General features: G+C 29.0%; 1 protein-coding gene across 3 annotated transcripts in view; it reads left to right on the forward strand.

Annotated features, from left to right (window-relative positions):
* Csmd3 (CUB and Sushi multiple domains 3) overlaps nt 1-19,375 on the forward strand; it is a 1,110,517-nt gene that overhangs the window by 402,017 nt on the left and 689,125 nt on the right. The window contains exon 7 of one of the 3 annotated variants that reach the window (XM_026384530.2): nt 1,553-1,864. The exons of the other annotated variants lie outside the window; for them this stretch is intronic. Within the exon in view, the coding sequence (XP_026240315.2) occupies nt 1,553-1,864 (312 nt within the window). The remainder of the gene's footprint in view (nt 1-1,552; nt 1,865-19,375) is intronic. 3 annotated transcript variants of the gene reach the window in all.

A 19,375-nucleotide genomic window follows, 5' to 3' on the forward strand; every position in this document is an offset into this window, starting at 1 on the left:
GTAGCAGAGATATGCTTTTATTTTTTTGCTTGCCTCTCAGTGAGGAGCCTCATATTTAACTCCCTTTCTTCCTTTTTGAGTTTAAGGCAAAAAGCAGAATTACTAGTCTACTAGTCATCTGCCTTTTGCACAAGAGAAAAAAAGAGACAAGGCAGAGCATTCTCAAGTCATATTAAGGGATGTTGCTTTTTTCCTCTTTTAGAATGGTCAAAGTATTTCTGTGCATGTTTGTCTATCTAATTAAATATTGTGGAGAGAATTTTGAAATGTTGAAAACAGTATGTAAAAACACATACCACTCATTGGTTTTAAATTATTCAGGAGTTTTCTAACCAACATCTGACTATGATTCCTAATTAGTAGTTGCCGCTCCAAAATTCAATACTTTATCTTGCTAAGCATTTTAGATGTCAAGAGCTTTTTTAAATATATTCTCATTCAGATTCATGTTTCTATTATAATATTACTTCTTTATTACATAAGAATCATGTACTATCTTTTAAAAATTTAAGTGTAAAGAAAAAGAAGATCCTAATTTGGCATTATCAATAAATGTTTTTAAATTTTACTAAAACTTTAGTAAGGATGAGAATGTGGTAATATTATTTATATAATTATATCATAGGGTAATATGTATATGGATATATATATATATCCATATATATATATAGAGAGAGATACTTATATACACATGGTGAAAATGCTAATGAGATGTTTAGACATACCAATCATTATTTAAGACTAATATTGTGTGAATACAAGTTCCATATTCACTAATAATTTCAAACATTTTTAAAGTAAATTGTTTGTTTAATTTTAATTAGTTCAAAATTGGTTAATTTAAAATTTTATATTGAAATAGTAAAAATATTAACTAATCTTTTAAAAATGCATTAAATTTTAAAGTTTATATAGCTCATGACATAAATTTTAAAGTTTATATAGCTCATGACACTGAACATTTTACTGTGTTGGAAGCTTTCTGGCAAATGAGGTTAAGATTTGATATTTACATATTGTAATTTCAGTCTCATTTTTCATCATTTGGTTTTTATTTTTGTTTTGATTTAAATTTTTTTTCACTTGCTTGTCTTAAAAAAGAAAATTTTGATATGTTTCCCAGAAGTTATGAAGAGATATGTTACAGAATATTCAGAACATACTTTTGAGTAAAGTATGGTTACATAGTTACCATTCTGTCAAAACCTGTCACTTGCCAGGCATTTGTTTCTAAAATTCTGTGCGGATTAAAAAATAAGAAGAAAAAGATTAATTCAGGACCACATAAACGGTTTACTCTTTCATTCCCCTCATGCTTTCCAGTAAAAATGTATTGCATTCTGTATGTGATATTTATCTATAGGTTAATTAATATAAAGAAACCTACAGATCTGGTGTGCTTCACATTTTAGTGGCGTGTTTGTGTTTTGCCTCTTCGTGTTGATTATTCTTAAGGTAATAGAAGAGAATATAATTTATTAAACTTATCAGAAAATTAAAACAACAAAATTTAAAAGAAAGAGTTAGCATCTAGTGCTACTGTGTCCCACAGGTTCTTCTACATTGACCCACACTACCTCCACTGGTGAGTTAGAGGAGCATAACAGGACTACCACTGGTGCTATTGCTGTTGCTAGCACACCTGCAGATGTTACTGTATCCAGTGTTACAGCTGTCACCATCCATAGACTTTCCGAGGAACAGCGAATGCAAGTTACGAATCTCAGAAATTCAGGTCTGGACCCCAACACGTCCAAGGATGGGCTCGCTTCTCATCAAGCAGATACACAAAGTACAAGGAGAAGACCAAGAAATGCTGAACAGATAGAAAGAACTAAAGAGCTTGCAGTTGTTACTCATAGAGGTATTGGATGTTATTTTACTTGTGCCCATTTAGTTACAGACAAAGATATCTTTTGGTAATGATTCTAATTAGAGAATGAGCTAAAAGAGAACCATGATATAGAAAGTGAGAGTTCAAAGTAGCCGAATAATATAGATAGTAAGAGACAAAACAGGAATAATTTGGAAGCACAGAAATTAAAAAAAAAAAGTACAAAGTAAACATTGAAGGGGATGAAAATAAATAGAAAAGACTGCATTAAAGTGATATTAAACTAATAGTAAACACCTATTAGTTGTTACATATCATTTATGATGTTGAGGTAACAGAAAAATGAAGTAACCACTTTCTATTAATAAGTGCACATATTTACATAATCATTTATCACATGTAGTAATTTTCAATGTTTGCATGGGATTTTATGTCATACATCCTAATTATACTTTAGAAAAACAAATAATTTGATTGGAAAGTGGAAACCTGTCTGGTTATTGTTTTATATATTTTATTCTTTTATTTCTAAATTATCTATTGTGTTACCCATATGAATGTATTGAAAGCAGGTATCACATGTTGAAAAGGAAACAGTGATTAATGTTAAAGTAACTCCAAAATTAAAACATACCTTAACTTCTTAATTAGTTTTTTTGGAGAAAAAGAATTGTAGAACTAAATCATACATGATAATTTTATACACAATTAATATAATTCTACATTTTACAAAATTAGGAAGTCAAGCAAACATTTTTTTTCTGTTTCTTAATGGCAAGTTGCACAGATTCCTTTAGGAAAAAAATATAGTGTCAAAAATAAAATTGTTCATTTATATCAATACATGAATTATTGGAAGCATTAATTTATAGCATGTATATGAAATATAAAATATCTATTCCATTTCAATTCATAATCATATATTCTTTAAACTCGCTATAGTTTATGTAGTGTAAAGATTAGGCATTGCTTATGAAGACAATGATATGAATATGAAAAATCATTCAATGTTAAGAGCAATTAAAAGAGGAAAATCAAGACATTTTGATATAAATTAATTGAAAATCATATAAAAATATCTTAGAAGTTCATTTCCATTAGATTGTGTACTGTGTTACTTTGATTCTCTTTAGTAGACATATCCCAAAATGAATTTTTATCATTTGATAATGTGACATCATCTTGCTTCTCTATTTACTTTGAAGGATTAAACTGACATCATCTTGCTTCTCTATTCATTTTTTTTCTATTCAGCACCATCAATATTGCTACTCAGAAGAATATAAGAATTATAATAAAATTAATAATTTTCTTATTCAATAGACAGTTTATTATTACTAGGAAAAAATGGGTGCAATTATATTAATATATTGATTATAAAGCAAAAATTAGTTTTTTCTTTGTTTGGAAAACTTTAAGAGCTAGCTAACATTGACAAACTATCCCCAAATCATTTTATCTTCCGCCAAATATACATAGGATAATTTATTAAATAAGTCAATTGTAAATATCAACTATAATGTGATTAGTGTCATTATGTTTTTTTAACAACTCCATAATTAAAAATTAATATTTTATGGTACTTGGGAAAAGTCAATTTACTTCTATTAATTGAAAGAAGACAAGATAGCAATACAGGTTATATATAGTGATTTAAAATGATTCGCATATAATTTTAAAGTATATTCATGGAGGTTTAATTTAATTATCAAGAGTGCTTCCTAGATTGATTCTAAACGAGTGTTCATGTTTTCTTAATCACCAACATAATTTTTCAGTGCAGTTTCACCTTTCCCCACATTTTTTCTAAAATGGTGTTTCTGAATGTAATATTCATTCATTGGTGCCATCTACTTTGGATAAAAATTTTTCATACATTTATATTTAAATTATATGAAAGATATAATATGGAGAACACTTTACATGTTCTATTTATCATTCACAGTGAATTAAATTATACTGTTATCAAACAACTACTTTAAATAAAAATGGTCCTTCTGTTTCTTTCTTCAAAAGTCTATTACTATTTCCATAATTTCTGCCATTTATCCATTAGGCTTTAGAGGAAATCTATTAACATTATGGTGTAAAAATTGTTAATATTAAGGATAAAGGAAACCTGTGAATCCTATATGTGTTTTTTAATGTTTTAAAAGACTTCAAAATATAGCTATAATTTCAGATATAAAACAAATTTCAGATTTGATCCCTAGCAAGTCTAAATATCTAAATTGGAACTGACCGTCATCAAAACGGCGTTCTTCAAAAAAGAAAATTAAACAATGTGCCTGAAGTATTTAATGAGCACCACTTTTTCTTCTAGGAGAAATAAATATAAACACTACATGATCTCTTCCTTCAAGGATTGAAAGATAATTGAAAAAAGAGAAAAATCATCCTGGTGGTACAAGGAAATTTTGTTAACTTTATGATCAATCAGAGTGTACTGAAGGAATAATCAGGTATATATAGGGAGTTAGTTAAGTCATTTTTAAAGTAAGAGTCAGTAGACATGATTCAAAAAGAATCACGATTTTTTTCTATATATTTAGAAAAATACTTCTTATTCCTCTAATGCATTCTCTACAACGTAATCAAAATGACCTTTAAAACATTAAAATCGATCATTTAATCCCACTTTTAAAGGTTTCTGCAATTTCTCAATAACCTTAGGAATAAAGCTAATATTTGCGGTGATTTGACAATCTGCATGATTTGGCTTTTTGCCCTTACTTCAAATTCACCTCATACAACTCCCACAATCACTGTATTTTTAGCTAATCAGAATTTCTTTAAGTTGTCAAATACACCATGTTCTTTTCTACATTGAATCATTCTCATAAGCTATTCATTCTGTCTTTCAACCAGCTCATTCTAATTCCCTTTCCAGAATTAGTTTATTACCTCTAGGAAGATTAAATCTTTCACTTAAAATCTGCCATTATGACCTCCACTTTCTCTACCCTTGTAATTAATAGGCCTATGGATTTTCCTGTTAATTTTAAGACCTCCCAGGAAAGAAGTGCAGGGCCATGTAGTTATTTATGCTGCATTCTCAGGTGTTGACCCATAGATGCATATAGAAAATCCATGTTAAACTAATGAATAAATATTCACAATGTAATTATCTGGAATATTCACTTAAATTACTAAAGACTTGATATTATATTATTAAATATAATGAAATATTATATACTTTAGTTTTTAAGGTAACTGTGTACTTCACTTTGTCTCAGTTTACCAGTGTTTTTTAAAATATAGTTTCAAAGGTCACAATATTTTCATGAACCCATAGCAATATATTACTCTTCTTATATTACCATTTCAAGATTCACAACATGAAGTAGTATGTCTTTCTTATAGCCTTTGTACATCTATAAAATCAAGATAAATTTATAATCAAGCACAAGTAAACTATAATATCAATAAATTTAATATAGAAAGTATTTATGTATTATAATAGATGTTATTTACCTGAAGTTAATTACCATCTAAAGCAGGAATATGACAATAATTGGTATGCCTTAGGTTCCTTTGATGTCTGCAAGTCCATCTTGAGAATATATTATTTCCATTTTTTTATTCACACTGTAATTAAACTTTCATTTTATACTGTTTTTGATCATTACTAGTTCCTAATTTGTCTGTTTTCAATAGCCCATGGCAATTTAGTATTTTTAATAGACATCAATATTAATATGGATACAAAGAAAATATAGAAACAAAAATTGCATAAGTATTTGGTACTTGGAACTTTGTATGCATGGGGACTCAAATATATGGGTACATTTATGAAATTAAGTCAGCTGACTCTATTTCATATAAGTAACAGCTATAAAATTAGTGAATAATCTGAAAAAGAAACTTGGGATATTAGTAAATGATCATTACAATCCGCTATTGGACATTATTCCAATTAATGTCCTTATTGTACTACAGTGAAGAAATCATTAATTTTATTTAAATTACTTTAAGATAAAATTTTCTCTTTCTATTTCTCAGTAATATAAAACTATTTCAAGTTTTCTTTTGCTTTTTCATTTGAAAAGATTCTTTGGCCATTGAAGTCAAAAGAAGTAAAATAGAAAAAAAGATTAATAAATAATGTTTGTTTAGATCCTCTTGAAAGTGTGGATTAGTACCACACCACACTATACTATATCAATGTCTGCTGTCATCAAAATGAAAATTCAGCTTTTATTTGCTAGACTTTAATCCACTAATACTATGTATTAGAGCCTGTTCAGTTCCAATGTTCAGTTCAATATCCATATCTGTAAAATAGTTAATGGTGTATTATTTTATTATACCAGGGTTACTGTGAGGATTTAATATGATAGTGGGAGGAAGTACCAACATATTTTGGGTGTTTTCTCTCAATGTAAACATAAAACAAAATTGGCATCCATCAATGTTGAGTTCTGTGGTCAGAGAACTAGGCTGAGTCTGCACTTTGCCACTTTGCCCCTTCTTGTTTTTATGGTCTTGAGCAATGAGTTCAGTTCCCACGCCACATTAATAACTGAGAATAGCTGTCTCATAGTGTTATTTGGAAAAGATTTAGCATCACTGCTGACATAAGTTTTAACACATGCTAATTATTATTATTTTTATTATTATTCAATAAATTTGTTTCAATTTTTTCTACATACATGACACTGTGCTGGATAATAGGAATATAAAAATGAACAATGCATCTATGCCTGAGAGTTGTGCATGTAATTAAAAAATAATTAAAAATTATTGTAAGAAACACTTCACTAGCAGTATTTTTTTTTAATGTTAGTGAAGAGCAGTGGAGGGACTGATGACTTCTAAATGTTAAGGAAGACTGGACAGAGGACATTTGAATTAATCCTTAAAGGATAAATGAAAGTTTGAAACTAGTACATTTTGTTTATATTACCAAGGTTCATAGAATATGCTGCATATTCTTGTTGACTAGAAATATGAGTCTATTGCCAAAATAAATAAATGAAATATTCAATTATGTTTAGAGGAGGAATTTCATTAACATAAGCAAACCTAAAAATAATCAATATTTTTTATTTACAAAATATCCAGATGTTAAAAATTAGGTAATATATAGCTGGCCACATTTTCAAGTTAATTAGGATTTTTTATTGCTTTAAGTATAAGATCTCTTTTGAAATTATTTCTTAATATTTATATTCAAAATATGTTTTCCAATTATTCCTTAAGCCTATATTTCAGTATTATAACCCTAATGATTTCACCTCAAAGTTGACCAAAAATAGAAAAAACTTATGTAATAATAAAGCTAATATATAGTAAGAAAGTATCTTGTATTTCTAGACTTATCTTCTTTAAAATTAAATTAGAACTAGGTGCAAAGGTGCAAGCCTGTAATCCCAGGAGACTGAGCCAGGGAGATCATGAGTTCAAAGGAGCCTCACTTTCTAAGCAATTCAGTGAGACACTGTCTCTAAATAAAATACAAAATAGGAATGGGGATGTGTCTCAGTGGTCCAGTACTTCTGAGTTCAATCCCTGGTAAACACAAAAATTAAATCAGATCTTTCAGATCACTTAGTATATTATTGGTATTTGATGGAGGAAATTGTGATATGGCAGATATTAAATAAAAATCTAGTCTTCAATTTCCAAACCAGTATTCATTCATTCTTTCACTAATTCAAGATTTACTTAGGGTTTAATATATTCAAAACTTTGTATTAAGTGTTGTTAAATTTAAAGAGACATGGATCATAAACTTAATTTGTTGTTCTTCCTCAAGAAGTTATTAGTATAGCAATTTAAAAACAAATAAAAAAATTTTATTTCACAGAAATTTAAGATTTATCTTGATCGAGATTGTAGTAGCTTTCTACTACTGATATTTATACATTTTTTCTGTCAGATATTAATGTGTAGTCCTGGTATTTGTTTTCTAAATTACAAAATATAGACATAGTTGTCTGAAAAAGTTCCCATCCAAATAGATAATAATTATTAATTTATTTTTATTTTATTTCCTGATAGAAATTTAATTAGATTACTAGAACACCTTGTAGAGTCAAATGTGTTTTGAAGTTTTCTACATATTACCATTGTTTGTTTTGATAGTGTGGTCAATTCTTCCAGAGTATGTTTATTGCTACTATTCATATCAGTAAAGTTTCAGTCTGGTTAGTAAAGTAACATGAAAAAAAATATGTATAACTGATATGAATTTGATGTAGATTTTTCTTTCCAAGCTAGACTTTAAAAGGAAATATAAACCAAGCATGGTGGCACATGCCTGTAATCCCAGTGGCTTGGAAGTCTGAGGCAGGAGGATCAAATGTTCGAAGCTAGCCTTACCAATTTAGCAAGAGTGTGTGCATCCTATGAGATCCTGTTTCAAAATAAAAAATAAAAAGACCTGGGGATGTGACTAAATGTTTAGTGCCCTTGTGTTCAATCCCTGGTACCATAAAAATAAAAGTAAATGCAACTTAGTAATCAATTTTTAAATAAGAAGTACATCATTATTTTCAACTTTAAGAATGGTTATTTCAGCATTTAAAAAATTCATTTAATGTCAGCAATTTTATTCCAAATAAAGGAACTTTTCATTTTTATCATGTTTTATTTTTTCAAGTAAGCTTATTTCAACATTAATAAGGCTCTAAAAAAAGGAGAAAATAGCAGACTATTAAATACTTTACGGAGAAGTCCAGATTCTATGATTAGAAATAACTTTGTTTGAAATACTAGATACTGTTAATATAACAAAAACCTTACTGTGGAAGTAATAGTTCTTTAGTGCCTTACATGTGTCAATCACTAGATTATATGATCACATGTAAAATATATTTAAAATATATTCAAGTATTTTCAAGTAACTAATATTGTTTTCAAAAATTCTATTAATACTTTTGTATGAGTATGAAATTGTACATACAGAACATATTTTTTTAGTTCTCTTTTGTTTTAAGCTACATAAGCATTACCACATTGAAAAATTTAATTTGTGGGTAGTTACTTAATTATATCTTGGTGGATACTGGTTGATGTTCATAAAATACTCGTTATTAGGGTCTTATTGAGTATTTTGTCTCTTGCTTAGCATGTGAATTCCAAAGAACATTAGATACTGTCTCCATTCTCAAATTCTCAAGGAAAATTTGTAGAAATAGGATTACAGAGATTAGTTATTGGTCAATTATAGGAGAATCAACAAAGACTGAGCATAGTATTGAGATGAGGATGAGCTAGCTTTAATCAAACAGGTGATACAATGCTATATTTAAAGAAGATCAAACCTGTCCTCTGGCATAGATTGTAGAACTTAGTGCATAGACCCATAGAATAATACAAAGCAGTATGTAATAAAGAATACTCTTCTACCATTGGGTTTTGTTAAAATATAGATGTGTGTTTAAGGAAGTAGTGAATTACTAAATTATTAATAAGACATTCAAACATAAGTTGATAGATGGATAAATTGGGTATTCAGAAAGCATTTGTAAATATCAATGAGTATTTTAATAATGTGCTTGTACTGCCCCATCTAATCCTAAAAGTCCTGATTATATCTGGTGATATTGTATGTTAATTAAGATAATAATTATCACCCTATATTTTCTCTTGGTTGAGTTGACATGCATTAATTTTTATGGTTGATTATTTAATTTTATAACTGACATAAAAACAAGCCTAGAAGTAATCAATACTACTATAAGGAATTTTCAGAGATTGAGTGTGCTTATCCTTGTAAATGGGAACTTAGCCACATGTACATTTTTCCCTGGCCCAGTGCAACTCTATACCTAAAATTGCAAAAGTTTTCTATTTGGATTCTAATCCTAACTGGCCTTTTAGACAGTATTATTTCTAAGAACAGCTGAAAATATTATTCTTACTTTCTGTACTGCCTAAATTTCTACAATTTATGTATTCATTCAATTTATTTCTTGTTCTTTTTCTCTTTTATTTTTTATGTCTCTAATTTTTCTTCTGTCACTCCTCTCCCCTCCCCATGCCTCCCTTTTTCTTCTTCTTTTGTTCCTCCCCCTCCTTTTCTTCTTTCTCCTCCTCTTTGTCATAGTTGTGTTCTCCTTCTTCCCTCTCTGTCTGCATGCCCCTCACCTCTCTACCAGTTGTTGATTATATGGTGTTGAAGAAAGCTATGCAGACTCTCCTTCACTGAACTTTTAAGAGGGGGAGAAAAAGACAATTATACAAATAATTATCTTATGGTTCAGGACGGAAAACCAAAACAGGTTGTGTGAATGTGGGTAGTCATCTAGGTTTGGATGATCAGGAAAGACCTCTGAGGAGTTAAATTTTAAACTGAAGTCTGAATAATAGGGAGGAGATATGCATGATCTTGGAGATATGCTCTGCTATGTTCTGGAGACAGTCAGGAGAGAGTATACTAAGCAGATAGAGTTAATAAGTTAGTTAGAAAGATCTTGAGATATTTGAGAAAATGAAAGCCTCATATTCCTGGAATTCACTGCACAAGGCAGAGAAATATGTAGATTAGATGGAAAATATATGGAGGAACCAATAAACACTTTGACTTTGAGGCCTTGGTGAAAAACTATTTTAATCTAAGCACTGGTAGACTTTGAAAGAGAAATTATATTATCAAATGTACATAAATAACATTTATAAGAATTTGAAGAAGGAATTTGAAGTAAATAGAAATAGGAAAACAAACTAGTTAAATATCCAGATGTGAAATTTATAGTTAATAGTGACATGGTGTCTGTATCTTTGAAGCTTTTCAAGCATCACTGTGGACACAAATCACCTAGTAGTCTTTTTGAAATTCAGATTGTGATTTTATGATATTGAAGTGGAACCCAAGAGCCTACACTTCTTCTAAGTCTTGAAGTTATGCTGATACACAGAGTTGCAAGAATTTAGTTAAGGGTGGTTATAATTTACAGTGTCACATATGAAACTCAGTCTACTCCCAAAGAAATTTTTTCTCCACTAGAATAAAAATGTGTAAACTATGTTGGTAATGTAGTAAGAGTTAAACTTAAATTCCTTAAGAGTGACTCTAAACGAAGAAAATTCATGAATCTACAGGATATTTTAGGCCAGATGCATTTTGGGATTAAACCTGATAATACTTCTTCAAAACTTAAGAATGACTGAGTTGTTGACATTCATTTTGATTTTACTGGAAGAAGGAATGCATGCATGCCTGAATGATGAAATAAATACTAAGTCAAATTTTAGTCCATGATTTCAAGTATTACCCTAAATTCTACACCTTCAGATGGATATTATTTTAAAATTTGTTATCAAGTTATAAAAGAAAAGAAAAACAAGTTTTAGTTTTCCTTTACTTACCATTTTTTTAATATCTGAAAGCATAAACGACAATAAACGTAGAAAATAGTGATAATGACACAAGATTTATTATCAGTTAAATTTCTCAGATTAATAGTTAAGCATTATCTTTTTATTTTATATTAATGGTGAGCTTGATTTTACCTGTTTGAATCCCCAAGTCCTTCTTTATGAGACTGATGAGTATATTTTCATTGCATTTTTAAGGTTTAAATAATAACAGATGGGAGAATTTGTTACGTTTAAAAATACCTATTTACATGATTCTTATAAGAACATTTTTATTTAATTAATTATTTATTTGGAATATAAAATCTTGAATATCGATAAAATAGGGAATGCTCAATATTTGGGGGTGAATTACATATAAATATTGGCTATGTATTTCATGATTTTTCAATATTCTATCATTCAGGGTTTTTTTTTTCATTGTTCTGTTGACTTTTCTTTCCTGACATTATTTTGTGAAAATTGTGTTCAATGTTGATATCTGTAACAATTCAAAAATTTATATTCAGGATTGTGCCAATTTATTATTTAAATACATAATTATTTATTGGATATCATTCTCATTTTTCTATTGCATTACTCTATTTCATCACATTGGTAAAATTATCTAAAAAGTTTCATTCATAACAGTAAATATATTTTTCTGTTTCTGATTCTTTTACATTTTGTTGAGTAATTTGATTTTGGGGAGAAAGAAGAGAAAAAGCAAAATGTTAGAATTTACTTGTTAACAGGTTATGTAGTTTTAAAAGATATTAGATAAAAATACTTTGAATGCCTGAGGATTTGTATGACAATATTAAGCAATTAAATTTATTTTCTATCTAAATGATGAATCTGCAAGTAACCATTTTAACATTTTTATCCAATGCTACCCTTCAAAACCATGCTTTTGAATTAGCCCTATGTAAAGTGGAGAGATTTTAAGAATTTCTGGTGAACCAATATTATAGTGATCTTTGAACAGGTTTTTAAGGAAACCTACATTTTTTTTTTACACTAACCCTTTGTCTCAAAGTAATGGCCTTATTTCATAACTCTTTTCTAATTCTTACCCACATTACCTAACCTACCAGCTTTTTCAGAATGTTAGCTTATTCTCTACATTAGAATGTATTTATTATTTTAATAGAATAGGAAAATAAGGAAATATTATAACAATATGTATTGAATGGTTCAAAAGGGACAGGTTAACTTTAAAGATCAGAGATGAATATGGTTTTATGTGTGTTGATTTCCTCAAATAATTACAAAGCTTATTTTACCTGTGAATGAAATGATCACAAGTAAATCTGATGTATATAACTTTTAAATCTTTTTCCTTGTTAAAATATTTTGAAGGGGCTAGACTTCCTATTTGTGCTCAAAGCTAGTGCCAAAGTGGACTCCTCTGCCTTTTGGAATAGAAGAAAATGGTCCTGTGTTAGAGAAACATTTTTATCTTGTTCAGAATTATTTCAGGGCATTTTCACCCACTTTTGCAACAAGCTGCTTCTCTTGAATGTAGTTTTCTAGAGCATATGGCTGCCCTGCTGTGCACAGAGTGAAATCACACAATTAATCTTTAAAATTTTAGGAAGAGCAGAACCTTCATATATGGCAGAACAGCATGGTATTAGGTTTGGGGTGCATTGCATGTAATATTTTTCTCTTCACAATTACGTCATTTATATTCTAAATTGTGGATTATTGTTTCTTCATGTTGATGCTTTCTATTCCTTTAAAATGTTCTTTAAACAGCATTTCTTCATGGTACCAAACCAGATAAAGTGATAGAAATTCCTTGATTAATTTATCCAGAGCCTAGAGAGAAACTTTTTTATTGAATAGGCGTACATTAAAGAAGAAAATAGTTTCATCAAATCTCCTGAACTTTCTCATTAGAAAGGAATGCAGCCAAAGATGATTTTACTAAAAATTCTAGATGATGAACTGAATTTCAAAAAGCAGTTGGCTTATGCTGCACCATTTTAATTCATGTGTTCATACTCTTAAGGTATGCATCTTTAATTCATGAGATTATACTTGGTGCTATAGACAAATAACCAATGTCTTTATTTGATATCAAGTCCAGTCAATATGGCTTCTAAGCCACATTAAAACAAAACATACTTAAAATCAGATGTTACTAATTATTTAATATTAGTTTTGAATAAACAAGAATAGGTTGAACATCCTATCTGCTATAGTTTTCCAAGATATACACTTGAGAGTTCTGATTGAACATGTGGAATAATATTATTCATAGTTAGATGTTGGTATAGATGGTAGTATGAAATTGTTCAAGTGAAATGAATGAATATATTACTCTAACATACATATGGTCTTGGATAATCCGCCTACCTTCTCTCTGTTTTCACATGAGGAGAAATAGAAGAACTGATTTTATTTTCTCATTTTGTGATTTTTATAACAAGTAGGCATAGGTTACCTATTGTTTTTTTATATATACTACTAATAAGTGGGACTGTCCTTTTCTGGAGCCTTTATGAAAAGACAATATACTCTAATATAAAAAAACCTTGCAAGGTAAAGATAAATGAGAACAAATTGCAAAAAAAGATTAGCTCAGATTTTAAGATTCTTTGGTACTTCATTTCCCTAAGGATAAAACAGTTTAAGGTAATATTACACTATTAAAGTAAATCTTTGCCAACTCCAATGAGTGAAATATTGAGGTAACCTATGTAATAAAAATCTTGATTTTTAATCATTAAAGAGTGTGTCATAAACAGGTATTTATGGCTCAGTTTAACACTACCAATATTGTTGTCACATATAAGTTGTACCAAAGTCATATGTAACATTTAAATTAATATGGATATTTGAGAAATATGCATTTTATTTTTTCCCTAGTTTCACCCTTAATTCAAGTACTCTTCAAATTCAGTTCAGCTGAATTAATTTAACTTTCTTTTCAATCTCCTATATTTGTGAGTTATCTGTGCTTCTTTGGAAAATAATTGCTAGAAAAGAGCCTATCTGTGTAGTCTAGATCTTCAAAACATTTCCAAAGGAACAACAGGGCATGGCTGGAAATATAGTTCAGTAGTAGAGTGCTTGCCTACTGTGTGAGACCCTGGGTTTAATCTGGAGCACTGTGAGTGAGCAAGCAATGATAGGATGATTAATAATAATCATCTGAGAATTCTATGTACTATCCTTTCAAATATGATGGTGGTTATAAACAAATAAAAAGTGTTGTTGAATATGGTGCCTGAAAACTATATCTGAAACCAAATCATATAATAATATTCATGTGCCAGTGGAATAACTCACAGTCCATTTGAAAACAATGGGACATTGTGCTTATTAAAGGAAGGTGCTTTCAAAGGGATCATCTCTAAATAAATAAATCAAAGAAACTACAAATGATGATGCTGTAGCCTAGGGTAATAGTATATGGACAGACATGATTCTCAATCTATGGAATAAAGGGAGGGAAGTGTTAGAATCAGCAGGCTGACTTGAAAGGACCTGGACCCTTCAATTAAGAATCTTAGCCAACTCCAATCAGTGACATGGTGAGGTTTTCTATGGAATAAAATTTATCTTACTTTAATCCCTTCCTCCATCTTTCTACAGGAATTGCCCAAAGTATAAGGGAGTCTGTAGGTAGAATTCAGTCCTTTAAAAATTAAATATTAATAAGAATCATCTGGGGATTTGGGAACCTTCAGATTTTGATTTCAGTAGGTCTGGAGTGTTGCTTACTATTCTGTTTTTCTTCTATTTTAATACCACAATTTTTGGAGCAAGGACGTAAGCTATTGAGATCAACCTGGGCAGAGGTCAAGGAAGAGGATGAGAACAGATCAGAAAAGGCAAATGGACATTAGGACATAGATGAGTTATGATGAGTGCTTTGCTTTCATAAATAGCCATAAATCTAGCTGCATAGCCCTGCATTAAATACAACTATCAGAGCTTATCTTTGTTTATTTTAAACAGAATTCATGTACTAATATATAGTTTTCTAGTACAGTTCTTGGATAAAATATAAAAACCTAAATCACAGGAATGATGGAACATCTTTATTTAAGTAATCCAATTTTCTGTTTTTTAAATTTATAATTCTTTACCGTACTAAGGAAATTTGTAGTGGAAGGATAGATTCATTCCAATGAACTGCTAAAGAGAATTGTTAAAGTGGTTACTATTATTAAAGCAGTTGTTTATTTCTCATTTTAGAAGGCAGTAAATAGTCTTTGAAATTGGAAATTAAACTAGTATTTGGTGTACATTACTTTATCTTGAGTAAGAAAATATTATTATCATTTTACATGTAAACTTTATAGTAAAATCTATGCAAAAGGATAACAGAAATCATCATTAAAACAAACAAAGCCATTGGATGCAAAAATGGGCCTAACAAAATATATAAATTGAGTGGATCTTAATATTTCATTATAGGACAAAAGACACTGTATAATATTAGTTAATTTGAAGCTGGCAGAAAACAAAGATTAAAAGCTTAATTATGTTAAAGATTGAGATAGTTCTAAAGTGTTAAAAGTATCTGTAAACTGTATCAATGGTAACTCTTCCATATGGTGACTTTTATTATGCCAATTATCAGAATCCCTAAAGAGAATATATAAAGCCCACATTTTTCATATAATCGTGACATTTTACAACACATCACAACTGTAAGACCTGTTATGCCAAGCATTGTGGGTGCATCTGCTGTTATCTATGCAAGTGTTATGGATTCCTGAATTTGTTCCATTTCTAGGAAGAAAGAAAGCCCATATATAATTTTTAGAGTCTTTAGCCAATGATTAATTATGTGATTCTTTTCAGTTAGTAATTTATACTGTACACCATCTCCTAGCAGTGCTGAGAATCAAAAGCAAGGTCTCACACATAACAGGCAAGCAATTTAGCACCAAGCTATATATCCAGCCCACTGTCTCCTAAATAAAAGTAACAAATTTATTTCAATCTACAAGGCATGTGAAAAATTAACAAGTTGTTTTTCTAAAACATGATGTTTCCTTATCATTCTTACTACTCCCTTCAGTTTCCCAAGTAACAGAATTTACAGCTATTTCTTTTTTTTTTTTTAGTTTATTGATTTTATTTTTTTAAATACATGACAGCGAAATGCATTACAGTTCCTTTACACATAATTTTTCATATCTTTGTATATAGAGTATGTTCACACCAATTCATGCCTTTATATATGTACTTTGTTTTTTTTGCATTACAATTCTTATTACACATATATACCACAATTTTTTATATCTGTTGGAATGTGATGACATCATTATCCAAAGTACATGTATGAAGATTCAAATTGGATGTCAACATACTTTACAGCTATTTCTATTGTAAAATTGTTGAAAAGATTGGAAGTCAAAGTCAATCTCATTTTCAATTTTGAGAACTTGCTACAGAATCTTTTGAAAAATGGAAATGGGCTGATCACATGTTCTTTGTATGTTAAATAATTGTTTCATAGGTTCATATAACTTAATGTATTTAATTATATATTTAAGGGCATTTCTATACATTCTGAATAAATTTTCTATTTTAGTCAAATATTTGGGGAGGTTTCTAACTGTATACAATACAACTTTTGAGTTAGAAATTCAGGGATAGTAGGTCACAATTTACATACTATTTTTACATAGTGAAAAAGACAATAGAAAATATTTGAAAAACATTTAGTATATTGTATCACCAATTGGAATGGCCTCTGAGATTGACTAATTGTAACTGGCAATAACTGTCACATAAATAACTAACATTAAAGACTCTTGCTATATGATAATTTAAGAATTTATTATAGAAGTTAAGCATGGTGGCAAATTACATTATTATATTTGTTACTAAAAATTGGGCATCACATATATTTTACATTTACATATTCTGTATATGAGAATAAGTGCTAGCCACAAACTAGTGTTGGCATATGTATTTTAAGGTCTAAAAAGCATATTGGTAGGGATGGAGATGTAGCTCAATGGCACAGTGCCTTCCCTGTATGCATGAGGTCTTGAGTACAATCCCTAGTGACACAAAAATAGACAAACATACTGAGGTATCTGAACCTTATTACTTATCTCTAGTATCTTTTTAATAGGAAGAGCACATTAAAATTCTAAGTATTTATAAAAATTAATGTATAGTATCACTTATATATTTTAGAATACAGAAATTCTATTATTTTGAATTTGAAAATGTTTTAGATCTTACAAATCCCTATTTTATATTCTTTTCTAAATGAAGTTTTCTGTACTTTTGAATGTATTTAGTTGCATCACTGCTTTTGTCATCAAGTGGTGGCCATTATTATTTCCCTTGATGTAGATTTTAATCTTCATTTATTTTTTAACATTGTTATAAAATATTTTTCACATGAATTACTTGATAGTATACTATTGAATTTTCTATTATACTTTCTTCCTATATACCTCAGAAACATAATATAATTGCAGCATATTTCTAATCACCTTTAAAAATTGGACTATAAAAACATTTATAAAAAATATTATTTCTCAGAAGTTTGTATTATTAATCCAGTGGTAAAAATTACATGAAAATTGGAAAAACAGACAATGCAGGAATATCACCCAGCTTTTACTCTGTCATCAATATAATTTCTCAGTTTTTCCTCTTCTAAGGATTCTACAGAAGAAGTCATAAATAGAAGCCCCCATACTAAACATATTCTAAGTGTTTTGTTCAGCTAATATAGGATGTTCAAAAAATGTTAAATGTCATTGTTTGTATGAGCCAATACTTACCTTAAAACAAACAAATGAACAAAACCTGGACTCTTAACACAGATAATTACTTTAATAACCTCTAAATACATTTTAATCTCCAGTCTAGAACAGAGGGTTCTAATGACATTTGCCTGTCTTTCTTAGGTCTGAATTTTCTTTCCAAATAGTTAAGGCTAAACAAATGAACCTTCTAGATCTGAATGGAGAAGTTAACAAATGTATTTCATGTTTACAGGACTAGAAAACAGGTCTGTCACTTCCTACTCTAGGGAAATAAATGTAACAAATAACATTGTTTAATCTGTAGTACAACTAGTAGTCAGTGACCATGTTTCTCAATATCAATATAAATGTTAAGATGTGCCATCTTCTCAAAATCAAAACACATGTCAATTACTTTAAATATACAAAAACTGCAGGAAATTAATTTTTATTCATATTTTCTATTTATTGAAGACAATGTTAACATTATAATTAACTTAAAATAATAAGTAGAAATTACAAAATAAAAAGTAGATACCATATCAAATGGTTGTACAAAAGAGGAAGATAAAGACATTATTGAACATTTGAAGATAAATGTTAAAATAAAGCAGAAATAACCCCTCTAAATCAGTAGATACCAATTACTTGCTCATGAGAAATTCTTTTTTATTTCAAGAATCATCATAATCTGTAGAATCATATGTTTATAATGCAGCCATAACCACTTCCAGAATATTTTATTGTCAAAATAAATACTATAAATTTGAAAGGTCAAAATTAGAATGTTACATTCATTTTACCTTAATTATTATATTATAATATAACATAAGTAGAAACTGAGTAGTTTTAGGATTTTTTAATGACACATAGTACATAATGGTACTGTCTCCTAGAATGCCACAGAAACTCGAATGTAAATTATTTCCACTTGATAAAAGTGTTTTAGTAATACTAATTATATGTGTTTGTTTTCAAAGATAAATGTTCTCCAAATTTAGATTTTTTGTTATGTATATGAATGCCAACAAACAGAATTATAAATTATAAATATTTAATTTTTGAGATTATGTGGTGAAAAAACCATCAAATTTCAATAAAGAACATGAAGGCAGGAGATATTTTGTGATTATGTTATAGAAGCTCTGTGATAAAAGACCACTTAAAAGTTATCTTTTCCAAACCTGCAGCTGATGTTTGAATTCCCTCTATCACATCTATATAATATGCTTAGTTTTCTAACAATAAAAGTAAACACCAAAACTAATTCAACTGCATCCTAATCTATTGCCTCCCACCATACCTCATGGTCTTAATTTATACTAATCAGGATTCTCTAATAAAAAATAAAGTCAGATGATACTTATTTATTTAAAAAAACTTTAGAAAAAAAATCAAGGTTGTTTTCACTTCTATGGATATATGTTTACTTTTTGTAGTATGAGTTATTTAATTCATTTTGAATAATGACTTCAGCTGATTAACAAGAAAGCAAGGCTAA

This window comes from Urocitellus parryii, chromosome 7 (genome assembly GCF_045843805.1).
Source record: "Urocitellus parryii isolate mUroPar1 chromosome 7, mUroPar1.hap1, whole genome shotgun sequence".
Taxonomy (NCBI): domain Eukaryota; kingdom Metazoa; phylum Chordata; class Mammalia; order Rodentia; family Sciuridae; genus Urocitellus; species Urocitellus parryii.